General features: G+C 40.6%; 1 protein-coding gene across 1 annotated transcript in view; it reads left to right on the forward strand.

The window, feature by feature from the left end:
- The window catches only part of LOC106584145 (BMP/retinoic acid-inducible neural-specific protein 3), a 103,237-nt gene that overhangs the window by 69,345 nt on the left and 7,639 nt on the right, over positions 1-26,253 (forward strand). Inside the window, exons 5-7 of the mRNA XM_014169064.2 lie at positions 2,129-2,234; positions 2,606-2,842; positions 7,542-7,764. Coding sequence (XP_014024539.1) covers positions 2,129-2,234; positions 2,606-2,842; positions 7,542-7,764 — 566 coding nt within the window. The remainder of the gene's footprint in view (positions 1-2,128; positions 2,235-2,605; positions 2,843-7,541; positions 7,765-26,253) is intronic.

Genomic DNA, 26,253 nt, shown 5'->3' on the forward strand with positions numbered 1-26,253 from the left:
TCATAATTCTACTCCTTTTGCCTTGGGGTGGAGAGAAATGTGCAATTTTTACAGCTAATTTCCTGAAATTCTACACATTTTGCCATGACTTATGCCATGTTAATATGATATCTTACGGAGAGTGACTAACAAAATCAATGGGGGCCCCCACGGGGTTCGTGCCCTTCGTGCCCGGTTGGTAATTCGGCCATGAGTACTACAAGTTCAGATAGCTGGCTAGATGAATTTACCAATATAAAAAAAAAAAGTTGACATGGGCTAATTGACAACTGCTGATGCACAACCACATCTTTAAATTTTACCTTGTGTATTCTACTATTCTAATTCTCAACAGTAAGTAGAGACCCCGACTAAGTTTAGTTTTTTTGTCGGCCCCCTAATGACCACTTATGTTGCTCATACCTGGGGCCAGCCCTGTCCCCTCCTAATCACATAACCAAGCAACACAAAAAATTATTCCAGGAAAGCCTTTAAGAGCAATCACCAGATCCATTAATTGTAGCTGTTAGAATTTCTAATAGTCAGCGTGATTTAATTGCACTCGATTATGGCATATTAATACAATCCTCCCTCTCTCTACCCACTCCCCATCTCCAATCCATCTCATTTAAATGTTTCAATTTATATTCAGGCAATTTCCCAGTTAATGACAGCGCCCAAAGCCCCCGTAAGTTACTGTCCATACTGAAATATACAAATCACTGTTTAGAGTTTTTTTTTTTTCAAAATCAATTTCTTATAGAAACAACTAAGTGTGCACATGCTCTGCTCCGCTGGGTCCTTGTTGCACATGGTCTCATTGCTATGCATTGAAAACCCAGCTTTAGATTTGCATTCGGTCAATTTTCCCTTTAAGTCGGACATCTGTCTGTGTTAGAAATTAATCTGCCCATCCCTGTAGACACATCTGGGATTTTAATTAACTATGTCGAAGCATCAATAAAAAAAGAATGGAAATGCTGGCGATGGGCCTGCTAAAGTTCTGGTTCTTTTTCCTCGCTTTGTCTCGTTCTCTCTTTCTCTCCTTCTCCTTTTCAAAGTAACTCAAACCTCAATGTTGAGTAACTCAAACCTCAATGTTGAGTGACAATTTTAATTAACATCTTGTGATTATCATATAATGAATAACTGATACTTACGTCATGGATAAGGTTGGTCATGGTTCTGGTGTCTCAATACTTTGAAGGATAGAGACCTTTTGACACAGTTCAGTTTTTCTTTTTCTTTCTCGTGTCTCACCCTTCCCTATGTTTTTTTTCCCTAGTGACCTTAAAGTAGGTGTCAAAGAAATCTGACTGTTCTGCCCACAGACGGAAAGGAAAAGTGTGTCCTTTCTGCTGGATATACAGTAGAATCACAGGTACTCATTAATCTACACTGGCAATGTAGTTACTTTTAAGGAGCCACTGGTGGAAGGGGAGAACCATTTTTAAGTGACAGGGAGGGAGATGGATAAACCTGCCAGTTTGTCTTGGGAGGATGGCAGAGGAACCTTGATATACGGGAGCTTTAAATCAGCCTTTTGTCAATGATGATTGAGCTGTGATTGTTCACAATCTTACCGCCCACTCAGAGAACAGATATTCTGTCTTTCAGGTTTGTCAGCGTGAATCTAGTGATTTCTTTTCTTTCTTCCCTTTGTCTCCGAAAAGGTTTTTTATATATTTATTTTTTAGAATCCACATTATCTGCCCTGTGTCAGATGACAGGGCTTTTGGGTTGCATTGCTACTGTATGTCATCACGTTCTCTGAGTAGACAAACCTACTCTGCACCTTAAGCTTCTTCGTGTACCATACTTTTTGGATATAATCTCACGTGGCCTGAGTTTTCATATAACAGACTATACTAAATGTCAAAACGCACAACCTTGGTGTTGCATCATACATCAAACAACTGAACTGTTGTATATAGACTACTTGTAATGTTTGTAGATGTGAACATTTAAATGTCTAAATAAGGTGTAATATATTTAGTCCTGTGGAAGGGAAGATGGGAGAAAGTGAGTACTATTAGTTGTTCATCTCATTCCACATGACATTCAACTCTGCATCCCTGCATTTTTAATGACTTTAGTGGCTCTCTCACAGTGCAGTGGATTATTGCCATGTGACTCTCTTTCCCTTTAGGTGACCGAAACAAGGACAGGCCCTCTTGGATGCAGTAACTATGACAACCTGGACTCAGTCAGCTCTGTTCTGGTTCAGAGCCCTGAAAACAAGATTACTCTGCAAGGTCGGCCATCCAGAATTGAACACACCCAGACATTCTGATGGAATTGTCACAGTTTCTATTTTCTGCCATGCATTAGACGAGGCACCAGAGTGTCAGAAGGAATTTAGCTTCAATCTGTGTTTCAGTCTGGCATTGGAAACCGAACCACTGGATTCCAAAGTGAATCACAGGGATTTATAGACATGTATGAACAAGTCAGTGAAAATGTATCTAGAAAGTGACTAGAAAGTATCTCCTTCTGTCCTATATAAACTTACTGTAGAAATGCAATATGCTATAGTTACTACAGTATTTGAGTCTAGTTAATATTACAGTAATTTGTTTTGTAGTTTACCCAGTACTGTCATATACCATATCCTGTCCTCTGCCAGGTCTCCAGACCATCCTACCAGAGTACCTGAGGGCTCGGTTTGTCCAGGCGGCTCTGAACTACATTGGCTGTAATGAGGAGGGTCAGTTTGTGTGCCGGGACAATGACTGTTGGTGCCGCTGCAGCCCAGGCTTCCCCCAGTGTAACTGCCCCGACGTGGACCTGAGGGCCATGGAAGCCAGCCTAATGCACATCAGGGACACCTGGAACATGGCCAACCAGGACTTTGAGGAGTCAGGTAGGTAGCATGAGATTGACGATACACTCAGAGTATAGAAAGAGTTTGTAACATTAAAGATACTTGCACACAGAACCAAGTAATGTAGGTAAGCCACAGAACATTACACAACACAGAGATGAATGTGACATCTGCTGTCTGCCTTTGACAAGAGATATGGGTTCATGTCTACACTGAGTGTTCAAAATAATAGAAACACCTTCCTAATATTGAGTTGCACACCCTTTTGCCCTCAGAACAGCCTCAATTTATCGGGGCATGGACTTTACAAGATGTCAAAAGCGCTTCACAGGGATGCTGGCCCATGTTGACTCCAATGCTTCCCACAGTTGTGTCATGTTGGCTGGATGTCCTTTGTGTGGTGGCCCATTCTTGATACACACAGGAAACTGTTGAGTGAAAAACCCAGCAACGTTGCAGTTCTTGACACACTCAAACTGGTGTGCCTGGCACCTACTACCATACCCCTTTCAAAGGCACTTCAATCTTTTGTCTTGCCCATTCACCCTCTGAGTATCACAAATACACAATCCAAATCTCAATTGTCCCGGTTTAAAAATACTTCTTTAACCCCTGTGCGGGGACGGACATCCAGCGAAAAATCCTATCGCCATTAGCATAACAAAATTAAAAAATCAATTTTTTTTCCAAATTATATCGTTTTATAGATACACCTCTCCTAAATCGAACCACGTTGTCCGATTTCAAAAAGGCTTTACTGCAAAAGCAAAACATTAGATTATGTTAGAGGAGTATATCGTAAAAGTAGCCACATAGCCATTTTCCGACCAACCACATGCATCACAAATAACCAAAAAACAGCTAAATGCAGCACTAACCTTTTGACAATCTTCATCAGATGACACACCTAGGACATCATGTTACACAATACATGCATTCTTTTGTTCGATAAAGTTCATATTTATATATAAAAACAGCATTTTACATCGGTGCGTAACGTTGACTAACTATTTTCCCTCAAATGCATCCGATGAAACAGCGCTACAATTTACTAAATTACTATTCGAAAACATTTTTAAAATGTAATATTGTCATTCTAAGATTTATAGATGAATATCTCTTGAAAGCACCTGTAATGCCAACTTTAAAAATAACTTTACTGGGTAATCACACTTTGCGATAAAAGGGGATGCGATACTCAGAACAATAGGCTAGCAATACAGGTCAGCGCCATCTTGGAACAATCGCATATCAAATCTAGTCTTGTATACTATTGTCAATAATCCCTTACCTTTGATTATCTTCATCCTTAGGCACTTCCAGGAATCCCAGGTCCACAACAAATGTATTTTCGTTCGAAAAAGTTCATCCTTTATGTTCCATTAGCTTGTTGTTGTTAGCGCGTTCTGAAGGCTGCACCAAAAGTTCCGACGTGCGCGGGGCTACTCTTTCAACAAAATGCATTTTTTTCTTATTTAGGTTCGTTCAAACATGTCAAACGTTGTATAACAAATCTTTAGGGCCTTTTTCAACCAGAGCTCCAATAAGATTCAAGGGGGACGATTGCATTGTCTTTATAAACGTTTCGAAAGGGGAGGGTAGCCAGGGGCGCCGGCGTCATAATGGTGATGGCCCTCCTCATGTGACCACGTTCCACTGCGTCTCATTCATTCAGTTTTCACAGTAGGAGACTCAAATCACTTTGTAAAGACTGGGGACATCTAGTGGAAGCAATAGGAAGTGCTCAATGAACCATACCTCACGGTGTGATTAATAGGCAACGTGATGAAGTTGAGTCCGCAATTCAGAATTCCACTTCCTGTTTCGATCTGTCTCGGGGTTTTGACTGCCATATGAGTTCTGTTATACTCACAGACACCATTCAAACAGTTTTAGAAACTTCAGGGTGTTTTCTATCCACAAGTATTAATTATATGCATATCCTAGCTTCTGAGTTTGAGTAATAGGCCGTTTAACCTCTCTAGGGTAGGTGGCACCAAATCGTCCCACCTACGTAACAGCCAGTGTAATCCCGTGGCGCGTTATTCAAAAACCTCAAATGCAAAAACTTCAATTTTTCAAACATATGACTATTTTACACCATTTTAAAGACAAGACTCTCATTAATCTAACCACACTGTCCAATTTCAAAAAGGCTTTACAACGAAAGTAAAACATTAGATTATGTCAGCAGAGTACCCAGCCAGAAATAATCAGACACCCATTTTTCAAGCTAGCATATAATGTCACATAAACCCAAACCACAGCTAAATGCAGCACTAACCTTTGATGATCTTCATCAGATGACAACCCTGGGACATTATGTTATACAATACATGCATGTTTTGTTCAATCAAGTTCATATTTATATCAAAAACCAGCTTTTTACATCAGCATGTGTCTTTCAGAACTAGCATACTTCCGGTGAATTTACTAAAAATTTACTAAATTACTCACGATAAACGTTCACAAAAAGCATAGCAATTATTTTAACAATTATAGATACAGAACTCCTCTATGCACTCGATATGTCCGATTTTAAAATAGCTTTTTGGTGAGAGCACATTTTGCAATATTCTAAGTACATAGCCCAGCCATCACGGGCTAGCTATTTAGACACCCGGCAAGTTTAGCCTTCACCAAAATCAGATTTACTATTATAAAAGTTTGATTACCTTTTGTTGTCTTCGTCAGAATGCACTCCCAGGACTGCTACTTCAATAACAAATGTTGGTTTGGTCCAAAATAATCCATCGTTATATCCGAAAAGCGGCGTTTTGTTCATGCGTCCCAGACACTATCCGAAATGGTAAATCAGGGTCGCGCGCAGTTCGTGACAAAAAAATTCGAAATATTCCATTACCGTACTTCGAAGCACGTCAACCGCTGTTTAAAATAAATTTTTATGCAATTTATCTCGTAAAAAAGCGATAATATTCCGACCGGGAATCTCCTTTTCGGCAAACAGAGGAAAAATCACAAAGACGGGGGCGGCCAGGGCACGCGCCTAAGCCCACAGTCCCTTGATCGGCCACTTGAGATAGGCGATAATGTGTTTCAGCCTGGGGCTGGGATGACAACATTCAGGTTTTTCCCGGGCTCTGAGCGCCCATGGAAGACGTACGAAGTGTCACGTTAGAGCAGAGATCCTTTGTAAAAGATAGAGATGGCAAAGAAGTTCAAGAAATGGTCAGACAGACCACTTCCTGTAAAGGAATCTCTCAGGTTTTGACCTGCCATTTGAGTTCTGTTATACTCACAGACACCATTCAAACAGTTTTAGAAACTTTGGAGTGTTTTCTATCCAAAGCCAATAATTATATGCATATTCTAGTTACTGGGCAGGAGTAGTAACCAGATTAAATCGGGTACGTTTTTTATCCAGCCGTGAAAATACTGCCCCCTAGCCATAACAGGTTAACCCCAAAAACGCATTTTGAAAAAAAGTATGTTTACGTTCAAATGCCTCTCCTGTGAAGTAGTGACGTGCAACATACGCCTAGTTTCCTGAAACGAGTCACATATCTTGAACTACTTTTGCAACAATCAGGACTACAAGAGGACTAGTAAAACAACTTTAAAGGAAAATTCCACCCCAAAACAATATTTTTGTACTTGTTTCATTAGTCCATTGTTGACATAGTCCTGAAAGGTTTTGCTTGTCAGCAATCAAGTTTTCAAGAAATGGAACTTTCAAAATACAGAAACCATCCCCATATGAAGCGTTTTGCATCATATGCACAATAACTGTTTGTCGGGAGTTTCAGGAAAGGGGTTTCCATGGCTGAGCAGTTAGGGCTATGCCTCTTAGTTCCAGTAAAGGGAAATCTTAACTCTACAGCATGCAAAGACATTCTAGATGATTCTGTGCTTCAAACTTCGTCGCAACAGTTTGGGTAAAGCCCTTTCCTGTTTCCTGGACAAAGCGAGGTCCATACATAAATGGTTTGTCAATATCGGTGTGGAAGAACTTGACTGGCCTGACCTTAACCTCATCGAACACCTTTGGGATGAATTGGAATGCCGACTACGAGCCAGGCCTAATCACCCAACATCAGTGCCCTACCTCACTAATGCTCTTGTGGCTGAATGGAAGCAAGTCCCCATAGCAATGTTCCAATATCTAGTGGAAGGCTTCTCTGAAGAGTGGAGGCTGCAGCAAAAGGGGGACCAACTCCATATTAATGCCCATGATTTTGGAATGAGATGTTCAACAAGCAGGTGTCCACATACTTTTGGTCATGTAGTGTATTATAAAATGGCTAATCTGAGAACGAATGCCTATTGTAATCAGATATAAATCAACACCACTGTTAATTGTAAATATCACAGTCACTTATTAGATTAGGTTGGATTGATTGAATGGCTATTGATAGCTCTGAAAATATTTTGTTTATTTCCTGTTATGCCCCTATTCACTCATTAAACCGGATGCCCTGAAGCAAGGTAACATTTTCAGTTTCTGTTTGGCCTTCACACAGAGATGAGCTTGATCTGCTAGGAGCTGACATTTCATACACAAACCCACATTTAGTTCTGCCTATCATCATTAGCATATGCGTCACACAGTATCACTTCCAGTTTCCCCCACGGTGGCCCAGCAAACCAATTCCCATGTGCCATCTCCCTAAAGTGATCCGTTTGACTATGAGCCAAAATTAACAGAATCATATAAAGTACTAAGCGGAGCAGAACTGCGATGGAGCAGTAAACATCTTCACACCTGTCTGCCTTTCAGAGGAGTTCCAGAACTTTGTACGGAGACTCCCGACATTCTACGCCCTCAACACATCTGCCATCCAGTACTTCTGGAAAATGGAGCCTGCCGTCCATCAGCGCTACAGACAGCTAGAGCTCAGCAGCAGACAGCTTATCGCCAAATCCAGACGGATCGTCGACAAACTCTTCACCCTCAGCAAGAGGTGTCGGACACAGCTGACAGTCATTGTGCTGAGAAAGAGGTGAGAACATGTTATGATAAACAGTCCCTGTGAGGAGTGGTTGTTTAGTCATAATGTATGTTCAGATGGACATACAGAAAGTACTGTAAGGAGATCTGAAAAAAATACAATCGATCATTGGGAAAGTATTTATTTTTAGTGCAATCAGTAGAAATGTGACAATGGAGTTTCAAGGCCCTCGTAAGACATCATAGTAAAATAGGATGTATTGCAAAAGGAAATAGTATAATGGTGGTGTACTGGGTGTTACATTCCCCAATAAGAAACCAAAAATAGTCACTCGACAGAAAAATGGAACTAACAAATGAGCACACTGACAACCAAAAGAAAACAGGTGGGGTTTTAAAATGGGTTCTGAAAGGCAACCATGGGGGTGCTGGCCAAGCGAAATCGAGTAGGGTCTTAACACCCACCATGGATGCCCACTAGATTCCCCTGATAGACAAATTAAAGGAAAAGAAACACCCTACCGTAAGTTGGTGGGGGTTAAAAACAAACATGGAGCAAACCGAACAGGGGAGACACAAGCACTGGGCAAAAAGGGTCCATAATCAGGGGATATTTTTATATGACCGTTTCCAATGCATATTTTGGGATATGCACTATGTCCTGAGAATTTCAGAATCCAGATGTGCCTTTTAGACATATGCTATTGGGATTACTCTGAATATCACACATTGACATTTCCTATGGCTGGATATGGACTCATTCAATATCCTGAAATATGTGACACCCTATTTTCTCTCATGATGACAAATACTGACTGTATACATTGCCTATCTCTGTTTTCTCAGCACATTCAAGATATGAAACTATTGATTACAGATATGCTTCTCTTGGCTGTCCATATGCAAATGTTGATATGCTGAAAATAAAGAGGATTTCAGTTTTCACCACATACTCAATAATTTGACAAATATTAAACCCATATTTCTCTTTCAGACACACAACTTTTGGATTCCCTCTGGATTTCTGTATATAATGACAAATACTTACTGTAGGCCTACATAGTATATTTTCTCAGGACATACAATGCATAGGCTCTTGACTGAGGTCCATATCAGGATCTTTATATGCTCAGTAAGGACCATTTTTGATGCTTATTTGAGTTGAGGATATGCTCAATTTGACAAATATTAAATCCATATAATTCTTTCAGACACAAGCTATACTTTTAAAGGCACCCGCAATCCGCAAGCAGTGTAACTGGTTGCCTAGCAACAAGAATCACTTATTTTCAGAGTTCCAACTGTCATTTTTTAATCTGGGTGACACATTTTTTTATTTAACCATTATTTTACCAGGTAAGTTGACTGAGAACGCATTCTCATTTACAGCAACGACCTGGGGAATAGTTTCAGGGGCTGAATGAGCCAATTGTAAGCTGGGGATGGCCGTGATGGTATGAGGGCCAGATTGGGAATTTAGCCAGGACACCGGGGTTAACACCCCTATTCTTACAATAAGTGCAATGGGATCTTTAATGACCTCAGAGAGTCAGGACACCCGTTTAACATCCCATCCAAAAGACAGCACCCTACACAGGGCAGTGTCCTGGGATATAATTTTTTTTTAGACCAGAGGAAAGAGTGCCTCCTACTGGCCCTCCAACACCATCTGGTCTCCCATCCAGGGACTGACCAGGACCAACCCTGCTTAGCTTCAGAAGCAAGCCAGCAGTGGGATGCAGGGTAGTATGCTGCTGGTGAATGAGTGTGTAAATGGTGTATGGTTGACAACTGGAGAAACAAAGACTTGAGAAGCTGTTCAGAAAATACTTCAAAGAAGTTAACGCTAAATTGAGTAGCTAATTTGAGTTGTTTTATTTGTCTTAGTAACTCGAATCAAGAACGTTGGTTAATTTAGCCAGCAGCCAGTAGGGCTAGCTAGCTTCATAGAGGAATAAAAGCTAATTGGTCATCTAGCTAGTTAAATAAATAAATAAATAATTACAGATTTTTACCCCCTATCAAGCATCAAGGTGACAGCTAATGTTTTAAAAGGTTTCGGCATATTTTTGTATTACTGGTTAATATAAGCTTTCTAGCTAACTAACTTAGCTAGCTAACTAGTAACTTGGCTAGCTAGCTAGTTAGTTTTCTCGTCATGAATGTAGCAGGTAGAGTAGCTCAATTATACAGTACCATTCAAAAAGTTGACACACCTACTCACTCCAGGGTTTTTAGTGAAGACATAAACTATGAAATAACACATTTTATCATGTAGTAACCAAAAAAGTGTTAAACAAATCCAAATATATTTGCGCTTCTTCAAAGTAGCAACCCTTTGCCCTGATGACAGCTTTGCACACTCTTGGTGTTCTCTCAACCAGCTTCATGAGGTGGTCACTTTGAATGCATTTCAATTAACAGGTATGCCTTGTTAACCTCTGGTCGGGCTCCAGCGAAAAATCCTATCGCCATTAGCATAACGAAATGTAATTATTATTATTTGTTTTTAATATAGGACTATGTTATATCGTTTTATAGATACACCTCTCCAGAATCGAACCACGTCCAATTTCAAAAAGGCTTTACAGCAAAAGCAAAACATTAGATTATGTTAGGAGTATATCGTAAAAGTAGCCACATAGCCATTTTCCGACCAACCACATGCATCACAAATAACCAGAAAACAGCTAAATGCAGCACTAACCTTTGACAATCTTCATCAGATGACACCCCTAGGACATCATGTTACACAATACATGCATTCTTTTGTTCGATAAAGTTCATATTTATATATAAAAACAGCATTTTACATCGGCGCATAACGTTGACTAACTATTTTCCCTCATGCATCCGGTGAAACAACGCTACAATTTACTAAATTACTATTTGAAAACATTTTTAAAATGTAATATTGTCATTCTAAGATTTATAGATGAATATCTCTTGAAAGCACCTGTAATTCCAGATTTAAAAATAACTTTACTGGGTAATCACACTTTGCGATAAAAGGGGATGCGATACTCAGAAAAATAGGCTACCGTTACAGGTCAGCGCCATCTTGGAACAATCGCATATCACATCTAGTCTTGTATACTATTGTCAATAATCCCTTACCTTTGATGATCTTCATCAGAAAGCACTTCTAGGAATCCCAGGTCCACAACAAATGCATTTTCGTTCGAAAAAGTGAATCCTTTATGTTCCAATAGCTTGTTCTTGTTAGCGCGTTCTGAAGGCTGCACCAAAAGTTCCGTCGTGCGCGGGACTCCACTTTCGAAAAAATGCATTTTTTTTATTTATTTAGGTTCGTTCAAACATGTCAAACGTTGTATAACATAAATCTTTAGGGCCTTTTTCAACCAGAGCTCCAATAAGATTCAAGGGGGACGATTGCATTGTTTCAAAACGTTTCGAAAGGGGTGGGTAGCCAGGGGCGCCGGCGTCATAATGGTGATGGCCCTCTCCGTGTGACCACGTTCCACTGCGTCTCATTCATTCAGTTTTCACAGTAGAAGGCTCAAATCACTTTGTAAAGACTGGGGACATCTAGTGGAAGCAATAGGAAGTGATCGATGGACCAGGCAAACTGATGAAGTTGAGTCCGCAATTCAGAATTCCACTTCCTGTTACGATCGGTCTCGGGGTTTTGACTGCCATTTGAGTTCTGTTATACTCACAGACACCATTCAAACAGTTTTAGAAACTTTAGGGTGTTTTTTATCCACAAGTATTAATTATATGCATATCCTAGCTTCTGAGTTTGAGTAAGAGGCCGTTTAATATGGGCACTAATTTTTTTCAAAAATCGCTGTAGCGCCCCCTATCCCATGCGAACGACAAGAGGTTAATTTGTGAAATTTCTTTCCTTAATGCGTTTGAGCCAGTTGTAATGTGACAAGGTAGGGTTGGTGTACAGAAGATACCCTTATTTTGTAAAATACCAAGTCCATATTATGGAAAGAACAGTTCAAATAAGCAAAGAGAAACGACAGTCCATCATTACTTTACGATATGAAGGTCAGTACTTATGGAATATTTCAAGAACTTTGAAAGGTTCTACTCCTGCATTGCTTGCTGTTTGGGGTTTTAGGCTGGGATTCTGTACAGCACTTTGTGACATCAGCTGATGTTAGAAGGGCTTTATAAATACATTTGAATTATTCTGACAGTGCAGTCGCAAAAACCATCAAACGTTATGATGAAACTAGCTCTCATGAGGACCACCACAGGAAAGGAAGACGCAGAGTTACCTCTGCTGCAGAGGATAAGTTCATTAGAGTTAACTGCACCTCAGATTGCAGCCCAAATTAATGCATCAGAGTTCAAGTAACAGACACATCTCAACATTAACTGTTCAGAGACTGCGTGAGTCAGGCATTCATGGTCGATTGCTGCAAAGAAACCACTATTAAAGGACACAAATAATAAGAGACTTGCTAGGGCTAAGAAACACGAGCAATGGACATTAGATCCACAAATGATACAATCTCTATTGCACTCCACACTGCCCTCTCCCACCTGGCCAAAAGGAACATCTATGTGAGAATGCTATTCATTGACTACAGCTCAGCGTTTAACACCATAGTGCCCTCAAAGCTCATCAATAAGCTAAGGACCCTGGGACTAAACACCTCCCTCCGCAACTGCATCCTGGACTTCCTGACGGGCCGCCCCCAGGTGGTAAGGGCAGGTAACAACACATCCGCCACACTGATCCTCAACACAGTGGCCCCTCAGGGGTGCGTGCTCAGTCCCCTCCTCTACTCCCTGTTCACTCTTGACTGCACGGCCAGGCACGACTCCCAACACCATTAAGTTTGCAGATGACACAACAGTGGTAGGCCTGATCACCGACAACAATGAGACAGCCTATAGGGAGGAGGTCAGAGACCTGGCCGTGTGGTGCCAGGACAACAACCTCTCCCTCAACGTGATCAAGACAAAGGAGATGATTGTGGACTACAGGAAAAAGAGGACCGAGCACACCCCCATTCTCATTGACGGGGCTGCATTGGAGCAGGTTGAGAGCTTCAAGTTTCATGGTGTCCACATCACCCACAAACTAACATGGTCCAAGCACACCAAGACAGTTGTGAAGAGGGCACGACAAAACCTATTGCCCATCAGGAGACAAGATTTGGCATGGGTCCTCAGACCTCAGATGTTGTGGTGGTGCTTTGCTGGTGACACTGTTGGTGATTTATTTAGAATTGAAGTTACAGTTACCCAGAATGGCTACCACAGCATTCTGCAGCGATACGCCATCCCTTCTGGATTGAGCTTAGTGGGACAATCATTTGTTTTTCAACAGGACAATGACCCAACACACCTCCAGGCTGTGTAAGGGCTATTTGACCAAGAAGGAGAGTAATGCGCTGCATCAGATGGCCTGGCCTCCACAATCCCCCTACCTCAACCCAATTGAGATGGTTTGGGATGACTTGGACTGCGGAGTGAAGGAAAAGCAGCCAACAAGTGCCCAGCATATGTGGGAACTCCTTCAAGACTGTTGGAAAAGCATCCCAGGCAAAAACACTTTTTTGGTTACTACATGATTCCATATGTGTTATTTCATAGTTTTGATGTCTTCACTATTATTCTACAATGTAGAAAATAGTAAAGTAAAGAAAAACCCTTGAATGAGTATTTGTCCAAACCGTAAGTCTTTGCAAGCAAAAGGATCTTTCTTCCTGATCTGAAAATGGAAAACTATTCTTCTGTTGCTGATTCCACCTTGTGCATGTTGAACATTCAGAGGGATCAGTGTGAAATTAGATTCAACACAGAGAGCACAGTAGTTGTGAAATAATATCTTCAACTTGTAAAAGAGCATAGATTGTACAGTATAAGCTATACTGTGTGTGTGGGAGAGGGAGAGAGTTAGTGTCCTAGGATCCCTGTAGCTGGTTCCTCCTCTCTGATTTCACATTTCCCCAGCACTCAGTGAGATGGCTGACATACACACACACACACACACACACACACACACACACAACGACCTGGTTTCAAATACTATTTCAGGTATTTCAATTACTTTTCAATACATTTGAAAACAAGTATTAAGATCACCTTTATTTGAAAGAAATAGAAGAATATTGGAATGTTTTTCAAAATACAATTTGTAAAGTATCATAAGGTGAATGCACCAATTTGTAAGTCGCTCTGGATAAGAGCGTCTGCTAAATGACTTAAATGTAAATGTATTTACATTTACTTCAAATACATATAGTTGGAAATATTTTAAAGACAGTATTTTCATAAATATATGGTATACACTATCGTTCAAAAGTTTGGGGTCACTTAAATGTCCTTGTTTTTGAAAGAAAAGCACATTTTTGGTCCATTAAAATGACATCAAATTGATGAGAAATACAGTATTGACATTGTTAATGTTGTAAATGACTATTGGAGCTGGAAATGTCTGATTTGTAATGGAATATCTACATAGGCGTACAGTGGCCCATTATCAGCAACCATCACTCCTGTGTTACAATGGCATGTTGTGTTACCTAATCCAAGTTTATCATTTTAAAATGCTAATTGATCATTAAAAAAACTTTTGCAATTATGTTAGCACAGCTGAAAACTGTTGTCCTGATTTTAAAGAAGCATTAAAACTGGCCTTTAGACTAGTTGAGTATCTGGAGCATCAGCATTTGTGGGTTCAATTACAGGCTCAAAATGGACAGAAACAAATAACTTTCTTCTGAAACTTGTCAGTCTATTCTTGTTCTGAGAAATGAAGGCTATTCCATGAGAGAAATTGCCAAGAAACTGAAGATCTCGTACAACGCTGTGTACTACTCCCTTCACAGAACAGCGCAAAACTGCCTCTAACCAGAATAGAAAGAGGAGTGGGAGGCCCCAGTGCACAACTGATCAAGAAAACAAGTATATTAGAGTGTCTAGTTTGAGACACAGACGCCTCAAGTCCTCATCTGGAAGATTCATTAAATAGTATCCGCAAAACACCAGTCTCAACGTCAACAGTGAAGAGGTGACTCTGGGATGCTGGCCTTCAAGGCAGAGTTCCTCTGTCCAGTGTCTGTGTTATTTTTCCCATCTTAATCTTTTATTTTTATTGGCCAGTCTGAGATGGCTTTTTCTTTGCAACTCTGCCTAGAAGGCCAGCATCCCGGAGTCGCCTCTTCACTGTTGACGTAAGAAAAATACAAGTTTTGTTAACGTGGGGGGAAGCAGTGACTGGCTTTCAAAAGTTGGTGCTGTACAACGTGACCGGTCGGGTGTAGGCTACTAAGTGACTGTGAGTGAAGAGCAAAATAGCCCAAACATTGATTTATCAAGACCAATCCCCTTAGTCTTGATAAGCAGCATGAAACTGTGCTGAAATAGTTGACCACACGCGGGTAGCATATTGCTTCAAATCCTACTATAACAATTGGATGACTTTGGGTGTTCCAGTAAGCAACAATTTGTTGCTTTCATTAGCCTACTTTATTATTAAAAGAACTCCAGCACAGAGAAGAGAAAGGAGCCTTAAATAATTAAACAAAGCGATTGAATTCACAAAACATTTGACAGTTTTTAATATTGGCCATCAACCAAAAACACAGCATCTACCAGGTTAAGAAATATATTTCAAAATGTTTATTAGGCTACTGTGCAGTCTGACAAGTACACATAGCCTACAGTACATACTGTAGTAAACATGGGAAAGTGCCTAATTCCTTACCTAAGGGAGAGCAGGCCATGTCCAGACTTTCTTGGTGACCTCTAACTCATTAACTCGGTCTTTAATGCTTTTTCGGGTTGCATCAGTCATGGACAGAAACTTCTGAGACACAGTATTAATGAACACCCGGAGGTTCACTGGTAAGCCACATTTGCCTCTGGATCCATCCTAGTTGGTATTCTGTGTCCACTCATTGTATCTCTTTGGTTACACATCCTTGGAATAGCGGAACAGCATAACGGTCTAGACAGCCTTTGCTGTGTCTGGTGAGCAGTTCATTAAGTTCTGTTGTCAGAAGAGCAATGGAAATGTCAGGGTGAACTGACTAGTCTCAACACTAGTGACACTCATGTCACCTACGGTAGACCTACAGTATATCTAAAATTCTTTTTTAATCTCTACATGTAGGTCTTCTGATTTTTAAACCTGATCAAACTTGTTTGGCATCAACTGAAAACATGAATCTGTAACTCTGCCAAGCCTACAAGCAAAGATGAACTGGTGAAGGCCATCAAGATGTATTTACTTGAGAAATTGACAATACAATAATGCAACAAATACATTGATCATCTCCACAAGGTATTGAGCTGGGGGGAAGTGCAACTAAAATGTAGTTGAAATAAACATAATACATTGCATGTTTGGGGGATTTTCACACCTACAGTAGCCGGGCTATTGAATTATAATTTAGTAAATAAATAATATGTTTGAAGAGTCTATTGTCCTGCTAATAGCCCATCATGTAAACATTGTTTGCATGATGGGCTACACCTGCTACAGTACACTTGTGAAAAAAAGTGTTTAAACATGTTTTCAAAATGCCTCCAGCTGTCCATCAGTACTGTAAATAAAAACACAGCATCTAAAAAAAAATGCACATAATGCTTGTTTACATTCTTCATTGTCACAAATAACTGAACACACAACATGAGCAGACCATTTTTTGTTAAGGCAAATCTGGTCTGTGAATAGCTAAGGGGCTTTTGTATAATAATACAGGGTTAATTATAATAATAATCGTTGGATAACAGATCAGCTCTCGGAACTCATTAAGAGGTGGCTTCTATCTTCAATATAATAATTCATTCAGAAGGTTAACCCTTCTGCTGTGTTCCGGTCGAATTGGCCGATTTACAAGTTCTCTCTGAAAAATGTACTTCATTTAATCGGATTGTCATAATGTTCCATGACTTTGTCCACACAGGGCATCTGAACACACAAAATACATTTTGATGATTTTCATATAATTTTGGGTGTTTTATTTAACTTTTGCACACCTGTGGTATTCCCGGTCAAAAATGACCGGTCATTAGAAATTAATGGGTGAAACTACAATTAGTGTGTAAAATTGAGTTCATGCCCATTCATCGGCTGGACACACTTCCTCTCCCAGACCCCCACATGCATGTTTGAGCACACACACTTCACTCCCCTTCTTGGCTTCCATGGCAACCCCCACGGGAACCTTTACCCAATAGAATCTTTCCCCCACGGGATCCACACCTGTTGGCATCCCCTCCCAGACCCTCACATGCATGTGTGTTTGAGCACACACACTTCACTCCCCTTCTTGGCTTCCATGGCAACTCCCACAGGAACCTTTCCCCAATAGAATCTTTCCCCCACGGGAACCACACTTGTTATCATTCTCACAAACAATCGCAACATTGTTTCAATAACATATAGAACTTTTCTCGCAGCTCTGGTATATAAAGCTTTTTTGAGGCCTTGCTCACAATTCATTCTATGGCAGCACAATGACTAAACGATATACTGTATGTGAGGCTCTTGATCATATCTTTGATCATGACATTGGTGAGGAAGAGAGAGGCCAGGAAACTGACAGTGAAGATGCATTAGAGGAGGAAGTGTCAGAAGTTGAAGACAACACAGAATATGATCTAGAGGATCTAGACCAAGAGACAAGCGATGTGGAACAATCCAGTGATGAGGAAGAGGGCCCTGCTGAGGTTGTTACATTCCCATCAAAGAATGGGAATTTGTCCTGGTCTTCATCCCCACCTGAGAGAAGAGGTCAGCTGAAAATGTTATCAGGGTGACCCCAGGGCCAACGAGATACACCATATCCCGGGTTGATGACATAATCTTGTCATTTTTTTTTTAATTAAATGGTTTCAAAACAAAAGTCCTTGTTAAACTTTGACACAAAGTAGTCTGTGATAAATAGCACAATATGTTTCTAGTCCATACATTGTGCTTTTTTTACTCAAAATGAGTTGTATGAGCTCAGGTCAATGAGGCCTACAGCCCATAAATAGCAAATAGAAGTTCAGAACGTGTAATGTTCACAAGAACTTAAGTTGATAAAAATATCTAAAACAACATTAGGTGATGTGTATTATTATGGATTTATAATCAGCTATAATGGAGCGGTCATTTAGGACTGGGAACACAGAATTAATTAACATGAAACGAACACAACAGGAGGGTTAAACCCATACGTTTTAAGCCTGCAGTAGGTTATAAGTGGAAAATTGCGTGTCAATTCATAAAGCCTGTGCCATGGAATCGGTACATCGAAAATCTCTTCCCAACTATTTTGCAATCTATATGGCACAGATATCAATGTTTTGGTTCTTAAATAAAAATGTATAGCAGTTTCATTTATCACAATTTTCTTTAACCAATTTTGGTATTTAATGCAGGGCGACAGACAAGTTCCTTACTTTTTTTAATGCATTTTTTTACTGAAACTGCAACCAACTTTCTATGACTTGATTAAAAAATAACAATATTGGAGATGATATGAATAAAGGGGAAAAGGCCATTCTTGAACATGGGGTGAGGCATTCTTAATCAATTTTAAATAAAGCCAGTTTGTTATTTAGAATTATTTTTAAATTTTTTTAGAGGGAGAGAAACCAAAAGCCCACCGTGCCTATTTTTCAAAATCTTCAGTCCACATGTCAAGTGACACTCCCCCATTTATATTTACACAAGTTCTCTCTTAACTCCATGACCACCGACAGTTTATGTTGTTGCCTGATGCAGGACTCTAGTACCAGAGGAGAGACTCTGACTGAAAACGTCCCCATTAATTGCCACAGTTTGGAATACCGATAGAACAGCATTTTTACTCCCCCTTTGAGTTGTGTGGCGCAATGACAGAATGCCACCATCTACCACTAACGGTCGCGGCATAAACTCGTAACTTTTAAAGAAAGAACCAATGTACTCATTCAAGGGTTTTTCTTTGTTTTACTATTTTCTACATTGTAGAATAATAGTGAACACATCAAAATAATACATATGTGACCGACCTGCTCAAATTCGTCTTATGTTACAAAATTTGACAGTTTGTTTTTTACATTGGATAAAAGTAGAGACTCAGAGCTACACAATGGTATACCATACACTGCAATTGATGAAACAATGGGAAATACATTTTGCTTTAAAAGTTGATCAACTTGTAAACTCACTTTTGAATGTACTAACAATAGCAGTCAAGCACCCAAGCTAGCTTGCTAGCTATTTCCAGACATCTAAGTGAGCGAGAACAGCTCAATGAACATTACTCACCCTAGCAGAGCTGGTTAGGCTGTTATGATTTCCAGAGTGTTGGTGACTGCAAATGTGCTGTCAGATTGTCCATTCGTATATTCAGAGCGCACACCAGACGCTCTGGCGGATGAGTAGGGTTGAGCCAAACTGTCTGACCTCACAACGGCAGTCAAGCACCCAAGCTAACTGGCTAACGGTGGCTAGCTACTTCCAGACACATAATGAGAGAACACCACATTCTGACCATTTTACTCACGCTAGAAGAACTGGTTAGGCTGTTTTCATGTTATTGTTGGTGACTGTAACTCTTGTCACGAACCGGCTCGAAGTTCGTAACAAAAAGGGAGACAACGTGGAGATAATTATATTTTATTCCTTATTAACTAAAGTAAACTAAATACCATTTAACAATGAGTAGCGTAAGTGAGTGTTTGCGTACATAAATGTGATAATGAGGGGTGTTGAAAGGTGCCAAAGTAAACAACCAAAACGGCCACAAAAATGCCACAACCAAGATCTATCAGTGTCTGCATGGAGAGAGTCTCCCCAATGAATGGCGAAGAGGTGTATTTATCCTGGGACACACCCGAGCCCAGGTGTGTCCCAATTCACTGATGACCCTGCCGGCTCCGCCCACCAACATCCTATTAAGGAAAACAAGAGCAAAGAGAGAATTCGTCAGACAGAGTGGGAGGGTCGTCACACAGTGCTGCTGGCAACAATTTAATGTCACTTTTTTTGCCAACGTTTACTGACACTGGCCATATTCAACGGGTGTTGAGCGTTCGTAAATTCATTGATTATTCTGCGCTCTCTGGCACACTCAGAGGAGAGTGCTCTGAAATCGGAGTAGATGGCCAGACTGAATTTACAAACGCACTGGAAATGGATATTTGCATAGTGAAGTCTTTTTTTAAAGACATGTAGCTAGCTAGCTAAACATTAAAGCATAATCCCAACTCATTACTTTACTGCCCTGCATGAATCTGCAGGTAGCTATCCAACCAGGTTCAATGTGTGCTAGCTAACATTAGGCTATAGCTAGCTAAGCAAATGGTTCTGAGATACGAATAATGTCATACATGTAACGTTAGCTAGCGAGCCAGCCAGCTAACATTAGCTAGCTAGCTAGCTAGCTAGCTAGGTAAACAATGAACCATAATGACAACTCATGATGTTACTACCCTGCATGAATCTGCAGGTAACTAACCAACCAGGTTTAATGTTAGCTAGCTAACATTAGGCTATAGCTAGCCAAGCAAATTGCTCTTTCTGTCAAAATTAGAAACGTGTAATTTCTGAAAATGTAGCTAGCTAGACTGTCTTACCCACATACATCATTCATGGTTGGACGCGTCTCCTGTCGGATGCCATGGTTGCCCTTCGTTTGAAGATGTAATAAAGGTGTTTTCTCCATCTCCTTAGGTATCATACTTGAATTCCACTGAATTCAAAACTCAGTCCTCCAGAAAGTGGACTTATGCAGTTTTAGTACACAATACATAAAAAAGGCATGTTAGATATGATTACGTAGACATACTGACCAGCTCAAATAGACAGAAGCGTGCTGAATGGCAGACCAATCCAAACTCATCTTGCGGCATGTCCAGCCCACTCATTATCTCAGCTAATCATGGCTAGCGGGAAGGATGCTGACTTTTTCTTTGGCTAAACCAACTAGGCTCGTAATTTAACAATTTTATTCGTATTTACATTTGGCAGACAAGTTTGTTATTAAAGCACATGAAGTTCACTTGTTTGATAAGGCATTTCTGCCAATAAAACTATTTTGATTAAAAAAAAGTTTACGTTCAAACGGCTCTCCTGTGAAGTAGTGACCCACGACATATGCCTAGTTTCCTGAATCGGGTCACATATGGAATCATGTAATAACCAAAAAAGTGTTTAATGAAAATATATTTGAGATTCTTCAAAGTAGCCACCATTCTCCTTAGTGACAGCTTTGCTCACACTTGGCATCCTCTCAACCAGCTTCACCTGGAATGCTTTTCCAACAGTCTTGAAGGAGTTCCCACATATGCTGAGCACTTGGCCGCTTTTCCTTCACTCTGCGGTCCAACTCATCCCAAACCATCTCAACTGGGTAAGCCTCATCTAATAATTCTAAAATATTTTTATCTTGAATTTGTCTTTCAGCATCAAATATGCAAAGAGGAAGAACAGTCCATCATTACGTGAAGGTCAGTCAATCTCGAAAATGTCAAGAACTTTTAAAGTTTCTTCAAGTGCATTCGCAGAAACCAGCAAGCGCTATGATGAAACTGACTCTTATGAGGGCCGTCACAGAAAAGGAAGACCCAGAGTTACCTCTGCTGCAGAGGATAAGTTACCAGCCTCAGAAATTGCAGCCCAAATATATGCTTCAGAGTTCAAGTAACAGATACATCTCAACATCAACTGTTCAGAGGAGACTGCGTGAATCAGGCCTTCATAGTCGAATTGCTGCAAAGAAACCACCAATAATAAGAAGAGACTTGCTTGGGCCAAGAAACACAAGCAATGGACGTTAGACCGGTGGAAATCTATCCTTTGGTCTGATGAGTCCAAATTTTTGATTTTTAGACATCCTGGAAATAATTTATTGGGGCAGAGATACCAGAAGACATCTGGCAATATTTCAAGATTTAGGATGTAATAAATGAGCCCAGAATATATAATATATCTATTAAGTGCTATTGGGCTCCCGCAATGATATGTTTTGGGATTGTCTGTCTTTATCCCCTTTTTTGTTCCTCATTTTCAACACTTTATGCAGCGTCTGCGTTCGACCAATTGACCGTAACCCATACACCGTCATATTTGGAATAACCCCATGGAACAATGTCACAAATAATCTATCAGACACGATAGTATTCACATTCACATTTCTGTTAGCCCGCTGACTCATCCTTTTTTAATAGAAATCTGCTTCCCCAACCTCCCATTCTCGATGGGTGAGAGACGTTTTATCTCTCCTTAAATTAGAGAAAATTAGGTTCACCGCCCAAGGCGCTACTGAAAAAAAGTGAAAGGTGTGGCAGCCTTTCACATCACACGTAATGAGATCCACATGTCTGGCTATTGAGTGACTGTAGATATTCAAGGTCAGGCACCTACAGGTGTAGGCCTACACACAAACTATGAGTGAATAACATAAATAAACTCTCTACACAGCTAAGAGGAGAAGTATTTGTGAGCTTGAGGATGTGAACAAAAAAGTATGATTGTGTATATACTGTATCATGTATGACTAGTTGTATATTATGTATTGTCTGTAGTGGGATCTCAGGTATAGTCTTTTATGGTTCTAAATCCATCAGTCTATGCTAACTTTTAGTATTATCTGTTTTTTATGTATTTATTATTTTCTATATTTACAAGAAGTGCAATGACACAAGGATTTTAACTGGGGGAAAAATATGAAATCGCGAAGTACCGAGATTAATTTAAGTTCATCCCACCCTCCAGAGTAGGAGAGGTGTGTATTATTTGTAAAAAAATAAATAAAATAAAGGACAATTGTTCCATATGTGAAAAATCTGCCGATGTGCCCTTGAGCAAGACACTTAAGCCTAATTGCTCCTGAAAGTTGCTCTGGATAAGATTGTATGCTAAGTGACGTGAAAGTAAAACATCAAGGCTATCTAAGAAATCCACTTGAGTATCCCCTTTGTGCCTGAATACACTCTGGTGTATTGTGAATGTCCCAGTCGGAAATGGCTGCCTCAGGTCCCCATGTTCATGTTCAGACGTACACACTGTTAATAGGTGAGGGGAGATAAATTATGTACAGTACTTTGCATATTGCTTTGACAGTTCTGCACTGGTGTTTTCTGTTTCTTATGTTCAAAATAGTTCAAAGGCAATCAATCAGAACATTGGATAGCTGCTCCAATTTCACCAACTCGCTTGTCGGGTAAAACTGCTGTGCTTGCGTTTTTTTTCTCTTCATTTTCTTCTAAATGTGTTTTAGAAATGGTTTCACTTGGCAAAATCAGCACATATTTCTTCGTTAACAGTCGGAGAACTGATTAATAAATAGGAAACTATTTTATACATTAGATATATTGTGAAAGCCTTTATTTTAATGGTGTGTCCTGTTTACTTGTCCTAGTTTATGGAGAATGTATTTTCTTCATATATGAAGAGAAAACGGTAGTTAGATTGATACTCTATAAATAAATAAAAGGGTCATGGCATGGCCATTTGATTCTCATAAGCTGTGAAAATACTGCCACAGAAAACTAGGTCTCCTAATACTACTGCTATTGTGGCTGTAACACAGAAGTGATCTTGTTCAAGTCTGACAGATTTGTCTGAATGGTTTTCAGTATAACAATACAAGCTGCTTCCTGCCCCTTCCATTTCCATTCTAGGTTTTCTTCTCAACCTATTGTTGTTTTCCCCCTATTGTTTCATGGAGGCAATTTATAAAGTAAATCCAGTTAGTCACAGAGAATTGTGTGACAGAGCAGAGACAAAGTAACATCCCCGGTCTCTGGCATTAGGTGTTTGTGTAAAGCGCTGACAGACCGACAGCTACATGTAACAGCTCTTCAGTTGCCACCCACCTCCTCTCTCACCTCATCTCTCTTGGCAACACTACCTATGTGGATGACAACACCAGGCCCAGTAGAAAGAAAATTGAATCGAATAAAAATAAAACATTTGTCTTCGATAGAAATGTTTCTGCAGCTATAATTTCATTTGATTAATGTACACGGCAAAATGTCTTATGGCATCTATAATAGGGTTTTCATATATCAAATGTATTTATATAGCCCTTCTTACATCAGCTGATATATCAAAAGTGCTGTACAGAAACCCAGCCTAAAACCCCAAACAGCAAGCAATGCAGGTGTAGAAGCACGGTGGCTAGGAAAAACTCCCTAGAAAAGCCAAAACCTAGGAAGAAACCTAGAGAGGAACCAGGCTATGAGGGGTGGCCAGTCTTCTTGTGGCTGGGCCGGGTGGAGATTATAACAGAACATGGTCAAGATGTTCAAATGTTCATAAATGACCAGCATGGTCAAATAATAGTAATCACAGTGAACAGGTCAGGGTTCCATAGCCACAGGCGGAACAGTTGAAACTGGAGCAGCAGCACGGCCAGGTGGACTGTGAACAACAAGGAGTCATCATGCCAGGTAGTCCTGAGGCATGGTCCTAGGGCTCAGGTCCTCCTCCTCCGAGAGAGAATTAGAGAGAGCATACTTGAATTCACACAGGACACCGGATAAGACAGGAGAAATACTCCAGATATAACAGGCTGACCCTGGCCCCCCGACACATAAACTACTGCAGTATAAATACTGGAGGCTGAGACAGGAGGGGTCAGGAGACACTGTGGCCCCAGCCGATGATACCCCCGGACAGGGCCAAACAGGCAGGATATAACCCCACCCACTTTGCCAAAGCACAGCCCCCACACAACTAGAGGGATATCTCCAACCACCAACACCTGAGACAAGGCTGAGTATAGCCCACAAAGATCTCGCCACGGCACAACCCAAGGGGGGTGCCAACCCAGACAGGAAGACCACGTCAGTGACTCAACCCACTCAAGTGACGCACCCCTCCTAGGGACGGCATGGAAGAGCACCAGTAAGCCAGCGACTCAGCCCCTGTAATAGGGTTAGAGGCAGAGAATCCCAGTGGAGAGAGGGGAACCGGCCAGGCAGAGACAGCAAGGGTGGTTCGTTGCTCCAGTGCCTTTCCGTTCACCTTCACACTCCTGGGCCAGACTACACTCAATCATAGGACCTACTGAATAAAGACTTAAAGGTTGAGACCGAGTCTGCGTCTCTCACATGGGTAGGCAGACCATTTAATAAAAATGGAGCTCTATAGGAGAAAGCCCTGCCTCCAGCTGTTTGCTTAGAAATTCTAGGGACAATTAGGAGGCCTGCGTCTTGTGACCATAGCATACGTGTAGGTATGTACGGCAGAACCAAATCGGAAAGATAGGTAGGCGCAAGCCCATGTAATGCTTTGTAGGTTAGCAGTAAAACCTTGAAATCAGCCCTTGACTTAACAGGACGCCAGTGTAGGGAGGCTAGCACTGGAGTAATATGATCAAATTTTTTGGTTCTAGTCAGGATTCTAGCAGCCGTATTTAGCACTAACTGAAGTTTATTTAGTGCTTTATCCAGGTAGCCGGAAAGTAGAGCATTGCAGTAGTCTAACCTAGAAGTAACAAAAGCATGGATAAATTTTTCTACATTTTTGGAGAGAAAATTTCTGATTTTTGCAACGTTACGTAAATGGAAAGAAGCTGTCCTTGAAATAGTCTTGATATGTTCGTCAAATGAGAGCTCAGGGCCCAGAGTAACGCCGAGGTCCTTCACAGTTTTATTTGAGACGACTGTGCAACCATCAAGATTCATTGTCAGATTCAACAGAATATCTCTTTGTTTCTTCGGACCTAGAACAAGCATCTCTGTTTCGTCCGAGTTTAAAAGTAGAATGTTTGCAGCCATCCACTTCCATATGTCTGGCTTCTAGAGGTCTTAAAACGGAACCTTGAGGAACACCGAAATTTACAGTTGATTTGGCAGAGGACAAACCATTCACAGGGACAAACTGATATCTTTCCGACAGATAAGATCTAAACCAGGCCAGAACTTGTCCATGTAGACCAATTTGGGTTTCCAATCTCTCCAAAAGAATGTGGTGATCAATGGTATCAAAAGCAGCACTAAGGTCTTGGAGCACGAGGACAGATGCAGAGCCTCGGTCTGATGCCATTAAAAGGTAATTTACCACCTTCACAAGTGCAGTCTCAGTGCTATGATGGTGTCTAAAACCAGACTGAAGCATTTCGTGTACATTGTTTGTCTGTTTGCTGCGCAACAGCTTTTTCTAGAATTTTTGAGAGGAATGGGAGATTCGATATAGGCCGATATAGTTTTTTATATTTTCTGGGTCAAGGTTTGGCTTTTTCAAGAGAGGCTTTATTACTGCCATTTTTAGTGAGTTTGGTACACATCCGGTGGATAGAGAGCCATTTATTATGTTCAACATAGGAGGGCCAAGCACAGGAAGCAGCTCTTTCAGTAGTTTAGTTGGAATAGGGTCCAGTATGCAGCTTGAAGGTTTAGAGGCCATGATTATTTTCATCATTGTGTCAAGAGATATAGTACTAAAACACTTTAGTGTCTCCCTTGATCCTAGGTCCTGGCAGAGTTGTGCAGACTCATCCTCTCTTGGGGAATGCTGCTTTTTAGTTAGCTTTGCGACAGTATCAAAAATAGATTTCGGATTGTTCTTATTTTCCTCAATTAAGTTGGAAAAATAGGATGATCGAGCAGCAGTGAGGGCTCT

This window comes from Salmo salar, chromosome ssa23 (assembly GCF_905237065.1).
Source record: "Salmo salar chromosome ssa23, Ssal_v3.1, whole genome shotgun sequence".
NCBI classification, from domain to species: Eukaryota; Metazoa; Chordata; class Actinopteri; order Salmoniformes; family Salmonidae; genus Salmo; species Salmo salar.